General features: G+C 41.6%; 3 protein-coding genes across 3 annotated transcripts in view; 1 reads left to right on the forward strand and 2 right to left on the reverse strand.

The window, feature by feature from the left end:
* The window catches only part of flt4 (fms related receptor tyrosine kinase 4), a 43,752-nt gene extending 42,007 nt beyond the window's left edge, over nucleotides 1–1,745 (reverse strand). The window contains exon 1 of the mRNA XM_051419116.1: nucleotides 1,365–1,745. Within this exon, the coding sequence (XP_051275076.1) occupies nucleotides 1,365–1,422 (58 nt within the window). The 5' untranslated portion in view covers nucleotides 1,423–1,745. The remainder of the gene's footprint in view (nucleotides 1–1,364) is intronic.
* A 3,098-nt stretch (nucleotides 1,746–4,843) lies between these two features.
* Nucleotides 4,844–10,155, reverse strand: trim105 (tripartite motif containing 105). The gene is made up of 7 exons (XM_051420606.1): nucleotides 9,995–10,155; nucleotides 9,102–9,447; nucleotides 7,919–8,014; nucleotides 6,981–7,214; nucleotides 6,818–6,831; nucleotides 6,556–6,671; nucleotides 4,844–6,291 (listed from the first exon to the last, which is right to left on the reverse strand). Exons 2-7 carry the CDS (start codon nucleotides 9,384–9,386, stop codon nucleotides 5,732–5,734), a joined length of 1,305 nt encoding a protein of 434 aa, XP_051276566.1. The 5' UTR covers nucleotides 9,387–9,447; nucleotides 9,995–10,155; the 3' UTR covers nucleotides 4,844–5,731.
* Nucleotides 10,156–12,748: 2,593 nt separating this feature from the next.
* npy7r (neuropeptide Y receptor Y7) lies at nucleotides 12,749–17,101 on the forward strand. The gene is made up of 2 exons (XM_051420615.1): nucleotides 12,749–12,871; nucleotides 15,569–17,101. The coding sequence occupies exon 2, from the start codon at nucleotides 15,606–15,608 to the stop codon at nucleotides 16,719–16,721; it is 1,116 nt and encodes a 371-aa protein (XP_051276575.1). The 5' UTR covers nucleotides 12,749–12,871; nucleotides 15,569–15,605; the 3' UTR covers nucleotides 16,722–17,101.
* The last annotated feature ends 152 nt before the right edge of the window (nucleotides 17,102–17,253 follow it).

Below are 17,253 nucleotides of genomic sequence, written 5' to 3' on the forward strand. Positions count from 1 at the left end.
GAGAGTGACTTCAGGCTCAACTTTCACCAAACACCATTTGTCACACATTATAAAAATCTACCATTACTGAGAGTCGATGATGTTTACTGTTACTGAGGAGGGTGATTCCCCTGAAATGGATTTTGTGATGCCATTAGTTCTCATTTCTCTCTGAAAAAAAAACAGAGCCACTGTTTATCTGTTCCTCCAAATGTCTGTGACCCACCCAGCACAGCTCCGTGATCGTTATGAAAGGAGGGAGAGCCATCCCTCCACCCCGGGGTTATGATTTGGGTAGCCATATGTCAACTGCCCTGCACAAAAGTATTCCCTGTTCTTTATGAACAGCTGTTCAGCAGCAAATCAGTGATGAACAACTCAAATGTACACATTCGGTCATTGGGAAAAACTGCAAACAACATCAGAGGGCCCCGTCTCAAGTATCAGATATAAAATAGTGCAATGAAAACAAAGTGCTTCAGATTTATTGGTCTCTAGTTTGTAGTTTTGTAAATTTTGTAGACGCACAAGTGAAGAAAAAGCACACATGGAAGCAGATCACACTGAAACAAACCCAGAAATTCCTGAAACAAGTCGGTTTGTCCTGGATGCGAGCAACATTCTCTCACATTTTACTTGCTTTACAAAAATAAGATTACATGAAAAGACAACTCTGTGAGATTTTTAAGAGATCTGACCCCCGTCTCCCCCCCTCCCTCCCCACCCACCCACCCAGCTTGCCTGCCTCCTCCACATGTCAGATCAGTCAGCTCTCCTCCCACTCCTGCTTACACAAAATGTGACCCACATACATAAACTGCGATGTGTCAGTCTCAAACTCAACATACAACAGAATCTGTTTATTTTTTTCCGTCCCCCTGGGTTTTGCCTCATCAATTAACAGCTGAATCTTTATCAAACACAACAAACAGCATGCCTCCCCCTAGTGCCTATCTGCATGTAGACTTGACTCTCAACCGGCTTCCTTATTAATTCAGTCCCATGTTGAGAGGCAAAGAGGCAAACTTTCAGTCATGTATGAGAGATAGGCTTTATAGTTCTACTCAAAAATATGAAGACAATTCTTGAGCACTGTGCAAACAGAAGGGATTCAAAGTAGATTAAGGTTTAATGAATATGATGCATTAGTTTTAAAATAACGCAGCAATATCTTGCTCCGTTTACAATTAATGTATCATAAAGTTCAATATATATTTGCTTCAGTTTAACAAGTAACCTGACAAAACTTCCGAGCCTCTAGAAATAAAAGTTCAATCAACATCGGATCAATTATTTACTGGAAGTGAGTGTAAACAGTCAGATCGACCTTTCCCTTCATTAACAAAGTTGTGCGCTCCAAACTTTCAGACTAGGAGTCTCCTCACCTGAGGCATATGCTATTCCAATCCAAGTCCGACAGAAAAACGTAAAATCTGTCTTCATCTCCGGATCTCCGGTCCAGAAGTGCAGGAGCTTGAGCGGTATTTCTGATCAAACTCGTTAGTTTTAATGCGGGTAGAGGTACTGGAGAGGTGGTTTGAATGAATGTCCGTAGATGAGGGAAAAAAAAAAACTCAGGTGAACGTCGGCCAATCGATGCCTGATCTGTGATCTCCACAGAGCCGAAATGCTGAGGAAAAGAGGGGGGAGAAAAAAACAGTCTTTTTCCCCGTGTTTTGTCAAAAGGATGCACAAGGCACTGAATGGGATTTACAATGATTTCCCTTTCCTTTGCTCGTGACTGGAGCGCATGCACACCCACCCATCCAGTTCATAAAACAAACTGAATTGGAGGATTGTGGTGGTGGGGGTATTGGGGGGTGGGGGTCTCCTAACATCCATGACAAATTTCCTTCCTGCAAACATCCCATTCGTTTCATCCTCTGTGTTAAAGACTTAAAGACTTGTAATCACATTGTGCAAGATAATAAAGTGCTATCTCATTATGTAGAATAACAAGATCTCACATAGTGTATGTGCATGTGCAGAATGTATGATGCAGTGTAGCAGCTTTGGGTTTGCATTTGTTGCTTTGGTGCAAAACTGTTCGATATTGATTTTAAATTTCCTGGATTTTTTCAAGGCATTTAAATCCTTCCTGACATCCAAAAAGCTCAGCAGGTAATCCTATGAGAAATTCTTGTAAAGCCACCACAGGAATACAGCGAGGAACTGAACACATACCACAGTAGGATGGACACAGCCTCTGGAGGAATATTAGAAGAATATTACATGATGGGGTTGTTTTTTTCCCTCTGGTCAGACGTGTTTAATCCACCAAACAATTTATATAGTCTATAACTCTTCTGACACCCTAACGTCAATGCAATCTTATCTGCTCCGGTCAAATGCCAGCCATCAATTCGAGGTAGAAGAAGTTATCTTAGGTGCTTATGAACACAAATTTCTTCAGATGTCCAACAAACTACAGTTACCTTGGGAGTAGCTCACTATTAAGAGTCTGTAATTACTCTTCAAAAGGGTCAGATGCAACGGTGCCTCTGATAAAACTAAAGTGCGCAGAGTTCTTCCAGCCTTGTCCAAGTCCTGTTAACCCCATCCACCCACACATCCACCCTCCTGAGGGAGTAGTCAGAGTGTGAATGAAAATCATCCTTTTCTAGAGCACAACATGCCCATAGTGAGCTGCTATCAGCCCTGTTTTATTTTACAGGGAGGGATTTAGAAAATTGAAAACCCATGTACCATATACACTCAGATATAAAAAGTCAGAGGGTACAAGAGGTGTGCACTTGAATGATCGAGCAGACACAGACACAAACAGTTTCAGGTGCGGTTGTGTGTTTCATTCATTAATTGTCTGATGTTGCAACAAGGTCAAGTCTAACCACTGAAAAAACAGTTTGCTCATTCACCCAGTATAATTAACCCCAGACTGGTCTGCTTGCCAGCACTGTGCTGTAAAATCAATAGTATCCTATGCTGTATCTATACACAGAAATCCATCCAACAATAATAAGTTGACTCAAGACTCCTTCCTACTGTCAAACACTAGTCCACCCAGCAGATGTTGATTAGATGTATAAGAAGAAAATTCTTTTTTTCTCAGTTTGATTAAGTTATTCTCAATGGTTTCTGAGCCACAGAGAACCGGACATCAGGAGTGTGTGGAATAACAGGGAGTCAAAGGATCATTGCATGTTATTGTGGGCATGCGTTTCCCCCCAGATCCCTTACGGCAGTCCACCTCTCTGACCTTAAAACACAATGTTGTGATTGAATGGTTGTAATTAAAATGTTCTCCTGGTTTCAGCCCCACAGGGACCTCAGCTTCAGAGTAAAATAAACACACTAAATCGCGTTGATAGTCTAACAAACCTATGTCCAGGGAGTTACTAAATCTCATTACGAATATAAAACAGATAATATCATAAATGCATGAAAACACTTGAGTGGCCAGTAAAATAATAAATGTGCACACATAAGCATTCGGACAAGCCATTCACACAACAGTGATAACAAACAATAGCCCTCATGCAGGATAGCATGATCGCCCCTGCTGTGTCAGATGAAAAGGTTTCAGTTCATAATCCTGCCGGCTCCTGAGAGACAACTGAGGACTCAAGGACTTGTCCTTGAAGTGCCAGCAGTCCATCCGGCCCATCCTCAGGTCAGGAAACACATTACAGGTCCACAGCTACTATCATAGGAAGGATGTGGAGTGAGCATCCAACATGCTCACTCTGTGACTAAAATTCATGCCCATGGGCCCCTGCACTATTCACTGAACTCTACCAAGGTACTTTGAAGTAGCAGTCACAGTTCAGGAGGTGTTTTTTTAATTTTTGTTTTGTTTTGTTGTGATTGATGTAGCCAAAATTTCAGTTCTAGGTCATGCTCACCATCAGTCAGCGGTTATTATGGCAAGCTTCCAGACTAGTAGGACCAGTGCAGCTGCGTGCGTACATGCATTATTTACTAAAGTACATTATTTATTCACTAATTAGTCATGAAGCTAATGCACATAAATAAATTCCACAATGATGCTGAACTCTTGCAGCTCAAAGCAGATGGTAACTGAAGTTTGAGTATTATTTTAGATGGAAACAGAACTTCATGAGAGCAGTGAGAGTGAACAAAAGCATTAAAGTTGCAGGACAGGAAACCAAAACATCAGCTAAAAGACGCTAAAACACACCTTAGAGCTCAGGGGAAGTGCAGAGTCAGATGATAATGCTCTGTGGGTTCGTCAAGCGATTGCTTTCACATCGCTATGTCATTTTTCAAACTAATATTAGTGCAGCTTTAATTTTAAATGTCTCTCATAAGGCATTTAATTACATAATTTAATTACAAAAACAAAAAATATTGGAGAAAAAAAAATACTTTTCCAGAGAGGACATAGGGTCCAAAAAGAACCACATACATATAGAGGCTTTCCTCTCTTCAACTCAGCAGATTGAGTCGATTTCAGTCTGCATTTATAAGTCAAAATCAGTCACTAGTGTGTCGTAAACGCACCCATTCAATGTGGCCGCTGTGCAGGAAAACACAAGTTCCCCTCTGGTGCAGTTCATTGTGCCACTTTTCCAATGTGCAGAGGAGGCAGCAGCATCCTGCTTTAGCATGCCCCTGAGGCCCATCCAGCAGCCTAGAGGCATCCCCACTGTCACTCTGTTTATCTGACCTTTCACCTGGCAGGAGGAAACAGGACGTCGGTGCTCTTGTATGTTTGTAAAGATAACCGAGCCCGCCTGCTCTTGCTCTTTAAGTGTCAGAGATGGCTCATATATTCATAATTGCACGTTCTGCTTTGATGATGCTTAATAACATCCTTGATTATTTCAAGTGAGGCCATAGGAGTGCGCAGTGTCACAGCTGCAGAAAAGGATCAAAGACAAGGTTTGTTTAGAAAAGAAAAAGTGATTTGGCTTTATTATTTGCGTCAGCAGGTTTTAAAATAACTGTTTGGGTCTTTATCAGGAAATGATCAAACACGTAATTGGCACACATTGACAACAATGTCAAATATGCTACAAAGAACTACATTTCAGTGTTCAAATCTAGGCACATGTATGTAAATGAAAATACAAATAATGACAAATCAAAGAGGAGCTGCTACAAATCAGCTAAAGAACTCATAAGGTGCTGTGAATTTACATACAAAATAAAAATGCAGTTTCATTTCATGTAATACATATGAAGAAGCATTTAATCAAATATAAAATCTCACAATAAAGTGCACTATTCCTTTATAGTGATTCGAGTCAATGGTGATTAAAAAAACCTCTTACAAACGACCCTAAGTATAGTCTGACTTGATGAGAGATAATTACTCAGATTATCATTTGAAAGGTCAACTATCTCCATCTAAGTAAGATATTTGGTTGAACAGTGAAGATCCAGCATATCTAAAAATGTAATATGATGCATCCAAGCGTCACTATATTCAACCCAAAACGGTTGAATATTTGTTTTTAATGTGTTTCTGCTGATTTCTCCTGCAAAATGAATGAGCCTCCTCAGCATGATTACAGCACAATGGCATTTTTATATGGTAGATATGGCAATTTCCATAACATTTCAAGGCTTTTAAGGTTCATTTCACATTCGGAAAACATCAGCATCGAGCAATATCTGACCATTAAAGCATGGAAAATATGAGAACAGTCTGAAATGTTATACTCATACTGCTACAAATAGCAGCAGTGTCTTACATTAGCCGAGTGATAACAGGCATTGGGGGATAAGTGAATGGACAGGTTTTACATACTGATTGATTCCAGCCACATTAGCCAGACAGAGCGACAGAAGGGTAGTGGAGGAGTCTGATAGGCTGAGGTTTCTGACTGCGGTCACAAATGCATGGGCTGAAGAAGGGGAACACCTTGCCCCTCGGCCCGTTGGTGAACGAGTAGAGCAGACTCATGTCATCGGCGTTGTAGAAGGACACCCTCCTCTCCTCGCAGTCTAAGAAAACCCCGATCTTGTGAGGGGAAGAGCTGAGCTGCAGCCTCGTCCACGGCTGAGTGCCGGCGGAGTACTCGTTCCCATTGCGAACCCGCAGCGTCCAGTAGCCGCTTTCGGGGCTCAGCTTGATCCGAGCATGCCTTTCTACAGACTCAGAGGCCACACCTAGGTCCCACTTGGGTTTGGAAGCCACTTCTACCTCCCAGTAGTGTCGGCCTGACTGGAAGCCCTGGGCAGCGAGGATGTTGACACACTGGAGGAAGCGCTTGTTGTGGTCCGTATGTGGGACCGCAAAGTCACATTCGACTGCCACGGTTTTGTCCCTGGAAACGTGGATGTTGGGGTGTGCCGTGTCGGCATCAAACGTTAATGGGGATGGACCTTTGGGTGAAACAATTCAATGAATGATAACTGTGATTATATTTTTTGCAATAGGATTCAACAGTGTCACAATTAAATTGATTAATTGCCTTCAACTAATTGAAGATATATTCAATGAGTGGAACAATGGTGTTATTACTGTCACTCTCTTACCACTTCATATCATAATAGTCTTTTCCATAATTACTCCCATTGTTAAAGCAGAACCAGTTTCAAGCTGATGTCTTTTTGTGTCTAATGAAGCACATGAGAGGAAAGAATTACCTGGCTTCAAAGACTTGAACATCTTTCTCCATGTGATGTACTGTAATGGGGCCATGTATTTGTTGCTAAAAGTGTTTATATCAAACTCCACTGCAACATCCACATGCACACATGGCCTGTTGAAACAAAGATAAAAAAAAGAACAAATTGAATTGATCGAATTGAGGCTAAACTGAAAAGGAAATGCAGAAATCAAACACACATATGACAGGTGCAACAATGCCAAAAGAAATCAGTCATAACACTGAAAATGAACACTTACCTTAGCTGCGGGAGCTACAGGGAAGGAAATGAGAGAAAAACAAAATCTAATTAACAGCTGGTGTTTTCAAATGGATGCAAAATTAGATGTCAAATTAGATGACGCTCTGGGTTTTATTTAAAGTTCAGATGTGGTCTACAGCCACTTTGAACCGAGATCTCACCTCAGTCAATACGACGCTCTCAGTGTCAGCGCTAGCCTGCTGTAGCACTCTCATATTGTCCTCGAGCTCCCTCACAACCAGCTCAATGGCCTCCAGGTGGCGCTGGACTTTCTCCAGCTCCTCCTCCTGCTCTCTCCTTAGCTGTTCCAACACGCAGGTCTCCTCATCGTGCAGGATCTGATGGAGAGCTCTGAAGTCCCCTTTGACACGAGCCTGCAGATCTGCCCCGACTCTCTGCGAAAGGGAAAAATGACTGATGTTACAGCTAGAGGACATAATGCAGCATCTTGCTTTCTTTGAACGACCACATTTTTAATTGACGAGGACAGTTAAGAGTCAACTATGTTGTTGGTGTCCTCGGTGTCCTCATGTTGTTGTTCCTTTAAATCTCTAAAAGTATGCAAAAGCAAACATCTCCACAGAGAGAGAAAGTGTTAATTAAGCTACAACACATCAAAGATCTGTGTCAAACAACTACAGCCTATTTAAGCAGGGAAAGATTTCCTGTTGATCATCTCAGCACAGCATGCACAACTAAACTCAAGCTCATATTTTCCATCTGTCTCACAGCCATTAGCAGTGGGGGCAGGCCTGTCGGAACAGCCCCCATCACCCCCCGAATCAACATAGAGGAAACACTGTCACTGCTGGAGCAAAAGTGGCAAAATCACTGCCATGTCAACATAAGAGTGTATATGAGTAAAGGTTTCCTATGCATATTTGACACCCAATTAGGTCAGAGGTTAGAAAGGCATTTATGCACCAAAGCACAAGAACATTATGTTTTACATATCAAAGCACAAACTGTCCCTTACCACATCTGCAAACACCACTAAATATGCACAGTGACATACTGCAAACAGCCATTAACGAGGGACATGTGCATTCTTATCTGTTAAGTGCTGCCATCCCTCGACTTCCCCACAGTCGGACTGTACCTTTATGGTATCCATCTTGTCTTTGTCTCTGCGAATGCTGTTGATGAAGGCCTCCTTCTTCAAGCGATGGCGCTCCAAAGTCTCTTTCAGTTGCTTCTGTACAGCAATATGCAAATTAAATCAGTGCAAGGACAGAAACAGTGACACATACAGAGACTGTGCAGAGAATCAAGGAACTCGTAAACGCGCCTAATGCTGAATGAACAAAAAATGTGCTATGCAATGAATATCACTACCTCAAAATGTTCTGTTTTAGTTGAGGTGCTTTTTGAGTGTTGAATCAACTGTTCTAAGGAAGTAATTTGTTTTATTGTTTAATTTAACAGCCCTTTTATGCAAAGATGTTTCGAATATTTTGTCCACCTGTTTTAGATACTTTATAAAGGAGGTGGATAAATATCATAAACACTTCCTGAAGTCTTGTCGTCTCCTTGAGGTTGGCAGGCATCCAACAGAGATGACAGGAAGTGACTGCACCCAGTCAAGAAATAGTCATACACATAACAGGTTCTTAAAACTGCCACAACAAGAAAACACAATGTGTTTGTCAGTGCGCTTTAGAGGTGGATTTTATTACTTTTGTAATAAATAAAAGAGGCTAGCTGGCCTTAGCCTTGAGAGAGTGGTATCAAATGTTCTCATCTACCTCTCTGCAAGATAGTGAATAAACCAGAATTTTCCAGAACATGAAACTATTCTTTCAGAAACAATAACTAAGTTATAACAGTTGTCAACAGAAAATAATCTGACATAATATGAGAAACAATTAAATTTAACAAGAGTGACAAAGGTAAGATTTATTCCAGATTAGATTATGTACAGGTGGTTTTATTATTCTGGCAGGGTTTATTGGTTCCCCTGCTGTGGTTAAGTCATATATCCTGTCATACAAAGTAATATAAAAGGGAGCGGAGAGCGAACTTTGCCCTGAGCCATTCAAAAGAGATATATTCAGGGTGGAGCTATGGTGAAATAAACACAGATGTGGAACGAAACATTGAATACAATTGTATTCAACTTATATAACTCAAAGGTTACAGAACATTCATTTTTAATCAATCGGTTTACTTTAGAGCATACGGTTATTTGTATAAGATTGCCAAACGCCAGCTGACCAAGAGTAAAGGCATGGAAGACAGCCAGCAGGATCGTGGTTAAACATGCAGCGGAGGCGTGAACTCACCTCTAGGTTCTTGATGTAAGAGTCCGAGGTGGTGGCACGGACCTTCTCCACCATGGCTGTCACAAGGTAGTTAGTATGAAACTGCTTGGTGCTGAACTCCTTGCGGCATTGTGGGCAGCTTACGGGGCCCTGAGTGCCCCTCCAGTACCTGGAGATGCAGGGTTTGCAGAAGTGGTGCATGCAGGCCAACATGACAGGTTCCCGGAACAGATCGCAGCATATGGCACATGTCAGGTCCTCTCTCAGGCTGCCTCTGGAAGATGTGGCAACAGCGGCAGCAGCCATGGCGAAGGGTAGTTCCCTATCCCAAAGAGCGGGTCCACACTGAGGAAGTGAAAGCAGAAGCCTGAAGGTAGAGAGAGACAGGGAGAGATTAAAAAGACAGCTCACAGGGCGATTAATGTGTTAATTCAGCTGGAATAAAATAAAATAAATACAAGTTCACATTGTACAGCAGCAACTTCCTGCTGTGCTACACATTATATGAAGTTAATCATTGGGCCAAATACGGATCCAGCAGAGTGGCTTGTGAACCTCCCCTCTAGAGCCCAAGGTTTATAAACAAAACATATTTAAAAAAAAAAACTAGAGCCTACAAATAATCTACTTCCAGTACAAAACGACAACCTAGTTCAAGTGTGAATGTCACTGTGAGCAGGAGTAGGAATCAGCTGACATATCACGGGACTTTCTATAAGCTCGCTTGTGATTTGTATCGTGAAAGCAACGTTTGGTCAGATGTTTTGTTTGTGTTTGCCATGATAACTTGCTAGCGTTTAGCTAACGTACAGTAGCCAGTAAACCGCCTGTTTAAGCAACACGAAGCGAAATAAATGTACATTACTTACATAGAGACTATAATCAACTTTTTGTTAATACTTTGAGGAACCTACGTTGTCTGTTTTTCGGCGAAATGTGCGGCCAAGTGCTTCACAGTCCCTCCATCTGCTTTCTCTTCCCTCGGCTGCTGTTTTGGGAACAAGACGTACACGTTTACTGCGCATGTGCCGAAAGACAGACGCGATTTTGATTGGTCCGTGTGTTTCAGAGCCAACAGCCGGATTCATGCTGTCGGTTACTTTCTCCTCTCTGGTTGACTCATTTTCTGTTTCACTATACACACCGCAGTGAACACAAGTGCAAATCTGCATAATGAATCACAGTTCACATAGCAAAAGAAAAAAAAAAGAAAGAAGCAGCACAGGTTGAGATATCCTGGCTTATAGTTTCAATAAGAACTGGATTCTACATTTGCCATAATGCAACTCAAGAGTGTCTTTGAACTTCCCTGCCTATAAATCCTCAGGTCTTGTTTGTACCAAAAAACAAAAATGAGTGGCCAATTTCCTCAGACTTTAAACGATCCCCATAGAGCAAGGGTCTCAAACACATCTCATAGGAGGGCCAGTTCAACGTTTGAGTAGCACAATATTCTGAAAATGTTCATATTACTAACATCATTACGTAACTTCCCTCTCATGTTGTTAAATCATGATCTTGGTGTCCTTAATCAGTTTTGCTTCCCTAGACACACTGGCTTCTTAGAATAAAGGAAAAGTACACTGGGGGTGTAATTGAAGCATCCCACACAAATGTTTACCCCAGGAATCCAATTTGAGTACTTCACAGTGTCCGTCCTTTGACAATCAATATTTTGAATCTCTGAAGAATTAAGGACTGATGTATTGATTAGGCTTTGGTCTCCACCTGTCAAGTTTAACTTGTGAGAGAAACACTGACAGCCAAAGGAGTGTGTCAGTCATCCACTCACACGTTCTTTAATTCACACAGTCTACACACAGAAAGATAGACAGAGAGGAGAGAGGATACATAATCCTTGTAGTGTGTGCACTGAGTTTTGAGGCTGTGAGACGGGAAGACGCCACAGTCTCTGATCATGTCATCAGATCAGCAGCAGCAGTGCTCTCAGAGGACATAGACAGAAACAGAAATCAGATGGAGAGTGGTGAACCATACAGGCCATATGGAGGGGAGTCCTACAGAGCTTACTAATTAGGTAGATATGAGCAAAGGTAAATGTATGAAGCTGCAAAGACCTGCAGTAAAAACAAGTCCTTTAACTTAAACTGACACAGCAGGGTACAACAATTTTCTTCCATGGCCACACTTTAAAACCCCCTCACCACCTCTCAGAACCTGCTGGAGATAAGTAAGTTTGGGGCAAGGGCAGAAATCCTTGTTCAGTAATGCATGCAAGCCAGGCTGAGAGAACTGTCAACCTTGACTGCCAAGTGACCCGGTGCACATGGGGGCTGGTGGGGCGGCTCTCACAATTGATAGAATAAATTGAGACTTGAGAGGCAGCCTGCCCTGATCAATAAGGGTAATCTCTGTTGCTGAGTCAATCAGTGCACCAATTATTGCTTCATCAAATAAAATCCCACCAATAGGATCCTATGGGTCTCATACAGTGCTGCTCCATGAACAGTAAATCTGAGCTGGGATGGTGAAAGGGAACTCATATGTCTCGAGGGAGACATGCTCTCCTGTTTAAAACCACAAAACATTCTCTTGGTGGGTGACAGCGGTTTTCAATGTGGCTAAAGCTCTTTTGTTTATGTCTAATTTGAAGTCACAGTGTGTTTCAGGTCCTCAAAGATCTGATGACTTTTCCATTACATCTTAAAATGACCAATCTACAGGTCAGATGAGGTGAACTCATTTCAAACAGAGTCATGGGGGCTGCAAATACATGTCAATTGTTTATTCATTATAATTGTTTATTTATTTCATGGTAACCTTTGCGTAAACCTTTTTTCAACTAAGCATTTTTGAGTATGCTTAGTTAGTAGTAAGTTTAGACTTTTTTTATATTTTGCTTTGCTACAGTAAATGAGGGACAGTGGCTCGAGGCACAATCCAATATAACCTAATTCATTCAAAGTCCATGAGAACTGAATGACACACTCCAAAACCTGAAGTATTGATTGAAGTACCCAACCAAACCTTTTTCAAATGTACTAATGTGTTTTGTTTGGCACCAAATACTGCTCTTAAAGCTTAAACTAAAAATAACAATCCCATCACCAAGAACTTTAATCTATTTTAGGAAGTCATAGGAGCTGACAGATAGGAGCTGTGAGAGATTTGTGTCTTTATTGTTTATCTAAGCACTCAACAAAATCTGACAGCGGTTTGATGCAACTAACACTGGCTTGTTGCACAACAATACGAAGCTGTGCCACAGTTTAGTTTTAATAGTCAGTAATCATTTGATTGCTGAAATTAGATCAGTTGTGACAGGGATGTGGTGCAATATGTGAGGAGGATCTGCTTTATAATCTTGTATTGTTCCAAAGTTCATTCAAAATTATACACACAAACAAGAGGAAGAAATAGTAGGCTTTAAAATCCAAAACCTGCCTGGATTAAAGTGAATGATAAATGGAGATAAAACAAAATGTCATAAACTCAGTGACGTAACTCTGCGTTGGCACTTTAAATGGCATTCTGTGATATTTTAATTTAATTTATTTACTGTGTAATTCAATGTAAATGAAAAAACATAGATGCCTCGTTTGAATAGGTAATATGTGAAGCGAAAATCCCTGCGCAGATCTCCAGTGACAGTCCCTGGCACTGATGTGGACGCTCACACTGAATCCTGTAGACCTGCCTCAGGAACGCACATTGGAGCCACAAGATGCGCACTAGGCGCTACAGCTTGGGAGGAGCTTCGGGATTTTCCCCCTTGTTTCACGCCACTCTCGAGTGAGGACTCGTTTGCAAAAGGAGATATAGTTGGAAAGGTGAGTCCATTAATATGTGGATAGCGTTTATTTAGACTTTAAATAGATATTGCCAGGCTGTTTTAGTGACAAAAACGTATCCCTGGCATTAAACATATTACATGTTCTTTTGTAACGGCGTAACTTGTAGTTACTGAAACTATTATATGTGCGTAATTTGGATATGAAATGAACATCTGAAAGAGGAGGATGAACAAGTGTCCAAATGACATAGCACAAGAGACTATTTGTGTTGGGGGCGAACGATTTGCACCTGTCTAGTCGGTTGAATAAGCTTTGAGAGCTCACTTGGTGATATTTGAATGCGCACTATTCAGTAAGTTAAACAAATGGCGACAAATTACGCACGAGCGAAGCATCAATGCATTTTTGATTTGGGAATTAGGTGTCTCATCATAATTTGACGGCAGTGCGGAGAGTTCACTAGAATCCGGTTGTATCGGTGCTTTTTGCCCCTGCAGGTGTATGGTAACAGATTTCCCAGTGGCACAAGCTTGCCTCCAGTCTTGGATTACCATCGCTGATCAGAAAAGGGTGCTTTGACAAATTACTGATGCTTTGCAAAGTGCACATGTCGTCTGCAGTCAGCCTGATAAATCCTTAATGCTCCCGTGTGGCTGTCTGCTCTGGTGACAGAGGGTACAGGCGGACTGTTCATGCCTTTTGGTTTATGGGCCACACTGTGTCACACTGTAGTTGTCATGACCACAATTCCAGTGGTCCCTGTGGATTCAGAGTTATAGTGCAAGTAATGTGTGTGTGTGTGTGTGTGTGTGTGTGTGTGTGTGTGTGTGTGTGTGCGCGCGCGCGCGTGTGTGTGCGTGCGTGCGTGCGTGCGTGTGTGTGTGTTCTATATCCTTAATACTTCCTCTCCTATAGGCCTCACACCTGATATTTGATGTTGTACATAAATCTTGAGGGACATTAAGGCTGTATGGGTGGTTTTGATTTCTGATAAATCCACACACACTCACACTTGTTCTGGAGAGCTTTTGCTGCTTGAAATATGATTCATGTAGCATATAGATAAATATGACAATAAAGCAACACAGAAATTCAGAGAAATACGTTTATTCCATATTTTCCACACAAAAATATGGAATTTTGAATACAATAATGAAAAAGCAAAGATGTCAGTGAACTATAGCCTGTGCAATGGTCTGTCAGAAAATAGGCTACAAGATCCCCAGAGCAACCAAAGAGTGTCTGTCACCAAAGAGATGACCTCTCACTAAATGGTTTCCTGCTTGTCTCTGTAATTTAAAGAAAGCCTGTGAGCACACAGAAAACTACAAATTTGTCCAGTTTTTAACACTCAAAAATGAAATCCTTCGAAAAATCACAGTATTGTGGATTTGTTAAAAGCCTCTGGCTGAATCTAATGTCACTTAACGCAATTAGAATGAATCTGCTTAATGAAGAAGCCGAGACTTAGCAGTTACTTAAGACTCAAACACTGAAAGTATTTTTTTATACATACCATGCCAAAATGTTCCCTCTTTATTCAGCAGGAGCTCTCAGGTAAATTCACTGAAATGGTAAGATAATGAACAACAGAAAGTCTACTGAAATGAGAGAATTCTTTCGTGTAACATGGGCCATCTTTCAGGCAGAATTTAGGCATACCACACAAAATTACCTTTGAGATGCAGACTGTGAATGCGAGCAGACTACGGCTCTAATGATGTCGCTTTGAACTGCCTGACTCCTACTGATCACATTGCTTCCTCCATCACTTCCCTTTAGCCTTTATAATGGCACAGGTGTTCATGTCCCTTGTATCCTATAACCAAACCTATATTTGTACCATTTTCAATGTGAATAGCTATAGGTAGCTATACGGTCTGTTTTTTAGGACAAAATGGAGCAACAAAGAAAGATGATTTTCTATTGATTATCATCTGTTACTAAAAGGCATTTTTCAATTTCTTAGCAGTTCCGAAATCCCACTTCCTGAATGCAATCTTGGGTAGTTGTTCTAATAATTAGACTGCATTCATAAGAGAAATCTCTTATCTTCTAAATTGGACTGTTTCATTTACTCAAGTTAAATACTGAACGGCTTTAATAATGGTATGACATTTCCAATGTAAACTGCCCTGTCCTGATGATATGAAGAGAATAATGAAACAGTTCTATTAGTTCTGTTTAGTCAGATTTCATTAGAAATTGGATTTTGGCAGTTCATACTATTCTGAAAAGGAGAAAGACCCTGAGAATAAATTAAATTTCTATGTTCACCACTAAATGATAGGAGGTATTTTATTGTGTAAAGAGAGTGAATGGACCAGGAGAAATTCAGGAGGTGAAAATACCAGCCCACCACCAAGGTTCAATTCCCAGCAGTGGTACCTTTGGCTTGGTCAGGCATTCAGGTGAAACCAACTGGCAGTGGGATCATGTTCTTGTTACTGCATCTGAAACTTGTACTGGTTCTTTTGGACACTTGCACAGAGGGGGATACGTAAGGACACACAGGGTACACCACAAGTGACACCATGTACATCCCACATGCCGAGCAGTGACAGGAAATGCAAATCAGGGATGTTGGGAATTCTAAATTGGATAGAAAAGTGGGAAAATAAATAAACAATCTTAAGCTTAAGAGTTGTTTCTCATAGTTGGAATTGTTGTTGGGAACACTATTCTGCCTTGTGTCAGAAAATGATTTTATTTTAATGTGTTTTCTCCCCTCAGGTGTCGGCACAGTCTCGATCTGGCAACTTCCGATAAAATGAGCCCACCAGACACATCCAACAGCACAAGCGAAGGGGAGGCTGGTGAAACCAATTCCTGGACTCTATTTAACAACAGCACAGATTTATATAGCCCTGGTTTCCACACTGATATCACCAAGCACCTTGGGGTCCAGATCACCCTGATCACAGCTTATTCCCTAATAATTTTACTGGGGCTGCTGGGGAATGCTCTCGTCATTTATATGATTATTCGTTACAGAAACATGCGAACAGTGACTAACTTCTTCATAGCTAACCTGGCCCTGGCAGACCTCCTGGTGGACACTCTCTGCTTGCCCTTTACTCTGGTTTACACTCTGCTAGATGAGTGGAAATTTGGGGCTTTGTTGTGCCACATGGTGCCCTTTGCCCAGGCCCTGAGTGTGCATGTATCCATCTTGACCCTGACTGTCATTGCTCTGGAGCGTTACCGCTGCATCGTCTTTCACCTTGGTCGGCGCCTCACATGGCACTGCAGTTTCCTCATCATGGCAGCCACCTGGACTATGTCTGCTGTCCTGGCAGCACCCCTGGCAATCTTCAGAGAGTACCGTCATGAAGAGATCCCTTCCATCAACCTGCGTATCGCTGTCTGCTCTGAGAAGTGGCCCCACGGGACCAGCAGGGACGGAGTCATCTACAGCCTCTCAATGCTGCTCCTACAGTACATTATACCTTTAGCCATTATCAGTTATGCTTACATCTGCATCTGGGTCAAACTGAAGAACCATGTCAGCCCATCTAGCCGTAACGACAGCATCAACCGCCGCAAAAAGACCACCAAGATGTTGGCGCTGATGGTGGTGGTGTTTGCTATCTGTTGGCTGCCGTTCCATGTGATTCAGCTGGCCAGTGATCTGGACCTGGCGCTCAGGCTGAAGGAGTACAAACTGATTTACACAGTGTTCCATATCATAGCTATGTGTTCGACTTTTACCAACCCTTTCCTGTATGGGTGGATGAATAAAAACTACAGGAATGGCTTCCTCATGGTCTTCCGTTGTGAGGATAAGCCAGATTCTTTCCACACCGAGGGGTCGTTCAGGACACGCTCCACAAGAAGGCTGACTCTAAACGGTCGTAATGGTGGACACCCTCCAACTGCTGTATGAGATTAACATAGTTTAAAAACCCTGTAGAATATGACTGATCACACTTAGGGCACCTCTGGTTTGTGGTGCTTGTGGTGTAAAAGTAGCCTTTTGACTTGAATGGTCTGAGTTTGAGTGTCTATGTCATTGGAGAGGGCTCAAAGCTTTGCATGCAAATTGCTTTATGTAAGGCTTGTCTTTCCTTTGTGAATGGTACTAGTGAAAATACTTTTGTGGAAGCTATTCAAATATGTGTTTATGGTGTTTACTATGGTGTTAATTAACTTGGTACAATGTATAATGTGTTTCCTGTAAATGCTGAACTGTTAAGTAATGTCCAATGAATTATGCACTCCATTGCATAAATTGCCTATCTGGGGCTATTAATGTGTTCATACTTACTGAAGGCTAGAAGAGAATTATTGTGACTGCGAGAACAAGTTTTTCACGCTTGTTTTTCTATTCGTTGGCCGTCTAAAACATTTGGATGATTTTCACTTAATTAATCTAAATACAGTTTGAAACAGTTCCAACATTCAAACCAGTAATATTT

Source organism: Dicentrarchus labrax, unplaced genomic scaffold, assembly GCF_905237075.1.
Source record: "Dicentrarchus labrax unplaced genomic scaffold, dlabrax2021, whole genome shotgun sequence".
Taxonomy (NCBI): Eukaryota; Metazoa; Chordata; class Actinopteri; family Moronidae; genus Dicentrarchus; species Dicentrarchus labrax.

Excerpts from the sequence above, each read along its gene's own strand:
- trim105 (XM_051420606.1), bottom strand. The coding sequence starts at position 9,386 with ATGGCTGCTGCCGCTGTTGCCACATCTTCCAGAGGCAGCCTGAGAGAG. Across the intron at positions 8,015-9,101 it reads CTTACATCAAGAACCTAGAG|AAGCAACTGAAAGAGACTTT; the intron begins GTGAGTTCACGC and ends ATTGCTGTACAG. Across the intron at positions 7,215-7,918 it reads ACAAGATGGATACCATAAAG|AGAGTCGGGGCAGATCTGCA; the intron begins GTACAGTCCGAC and ends TCCCTTTCGCAG.
- npy7r (XM_051420615.1), top strand. The coding sequence starts at position 15,606 with ATGAGCCCACCAGACACATCCAACAGCACAAGCGAAGGGGAGGCTGGT.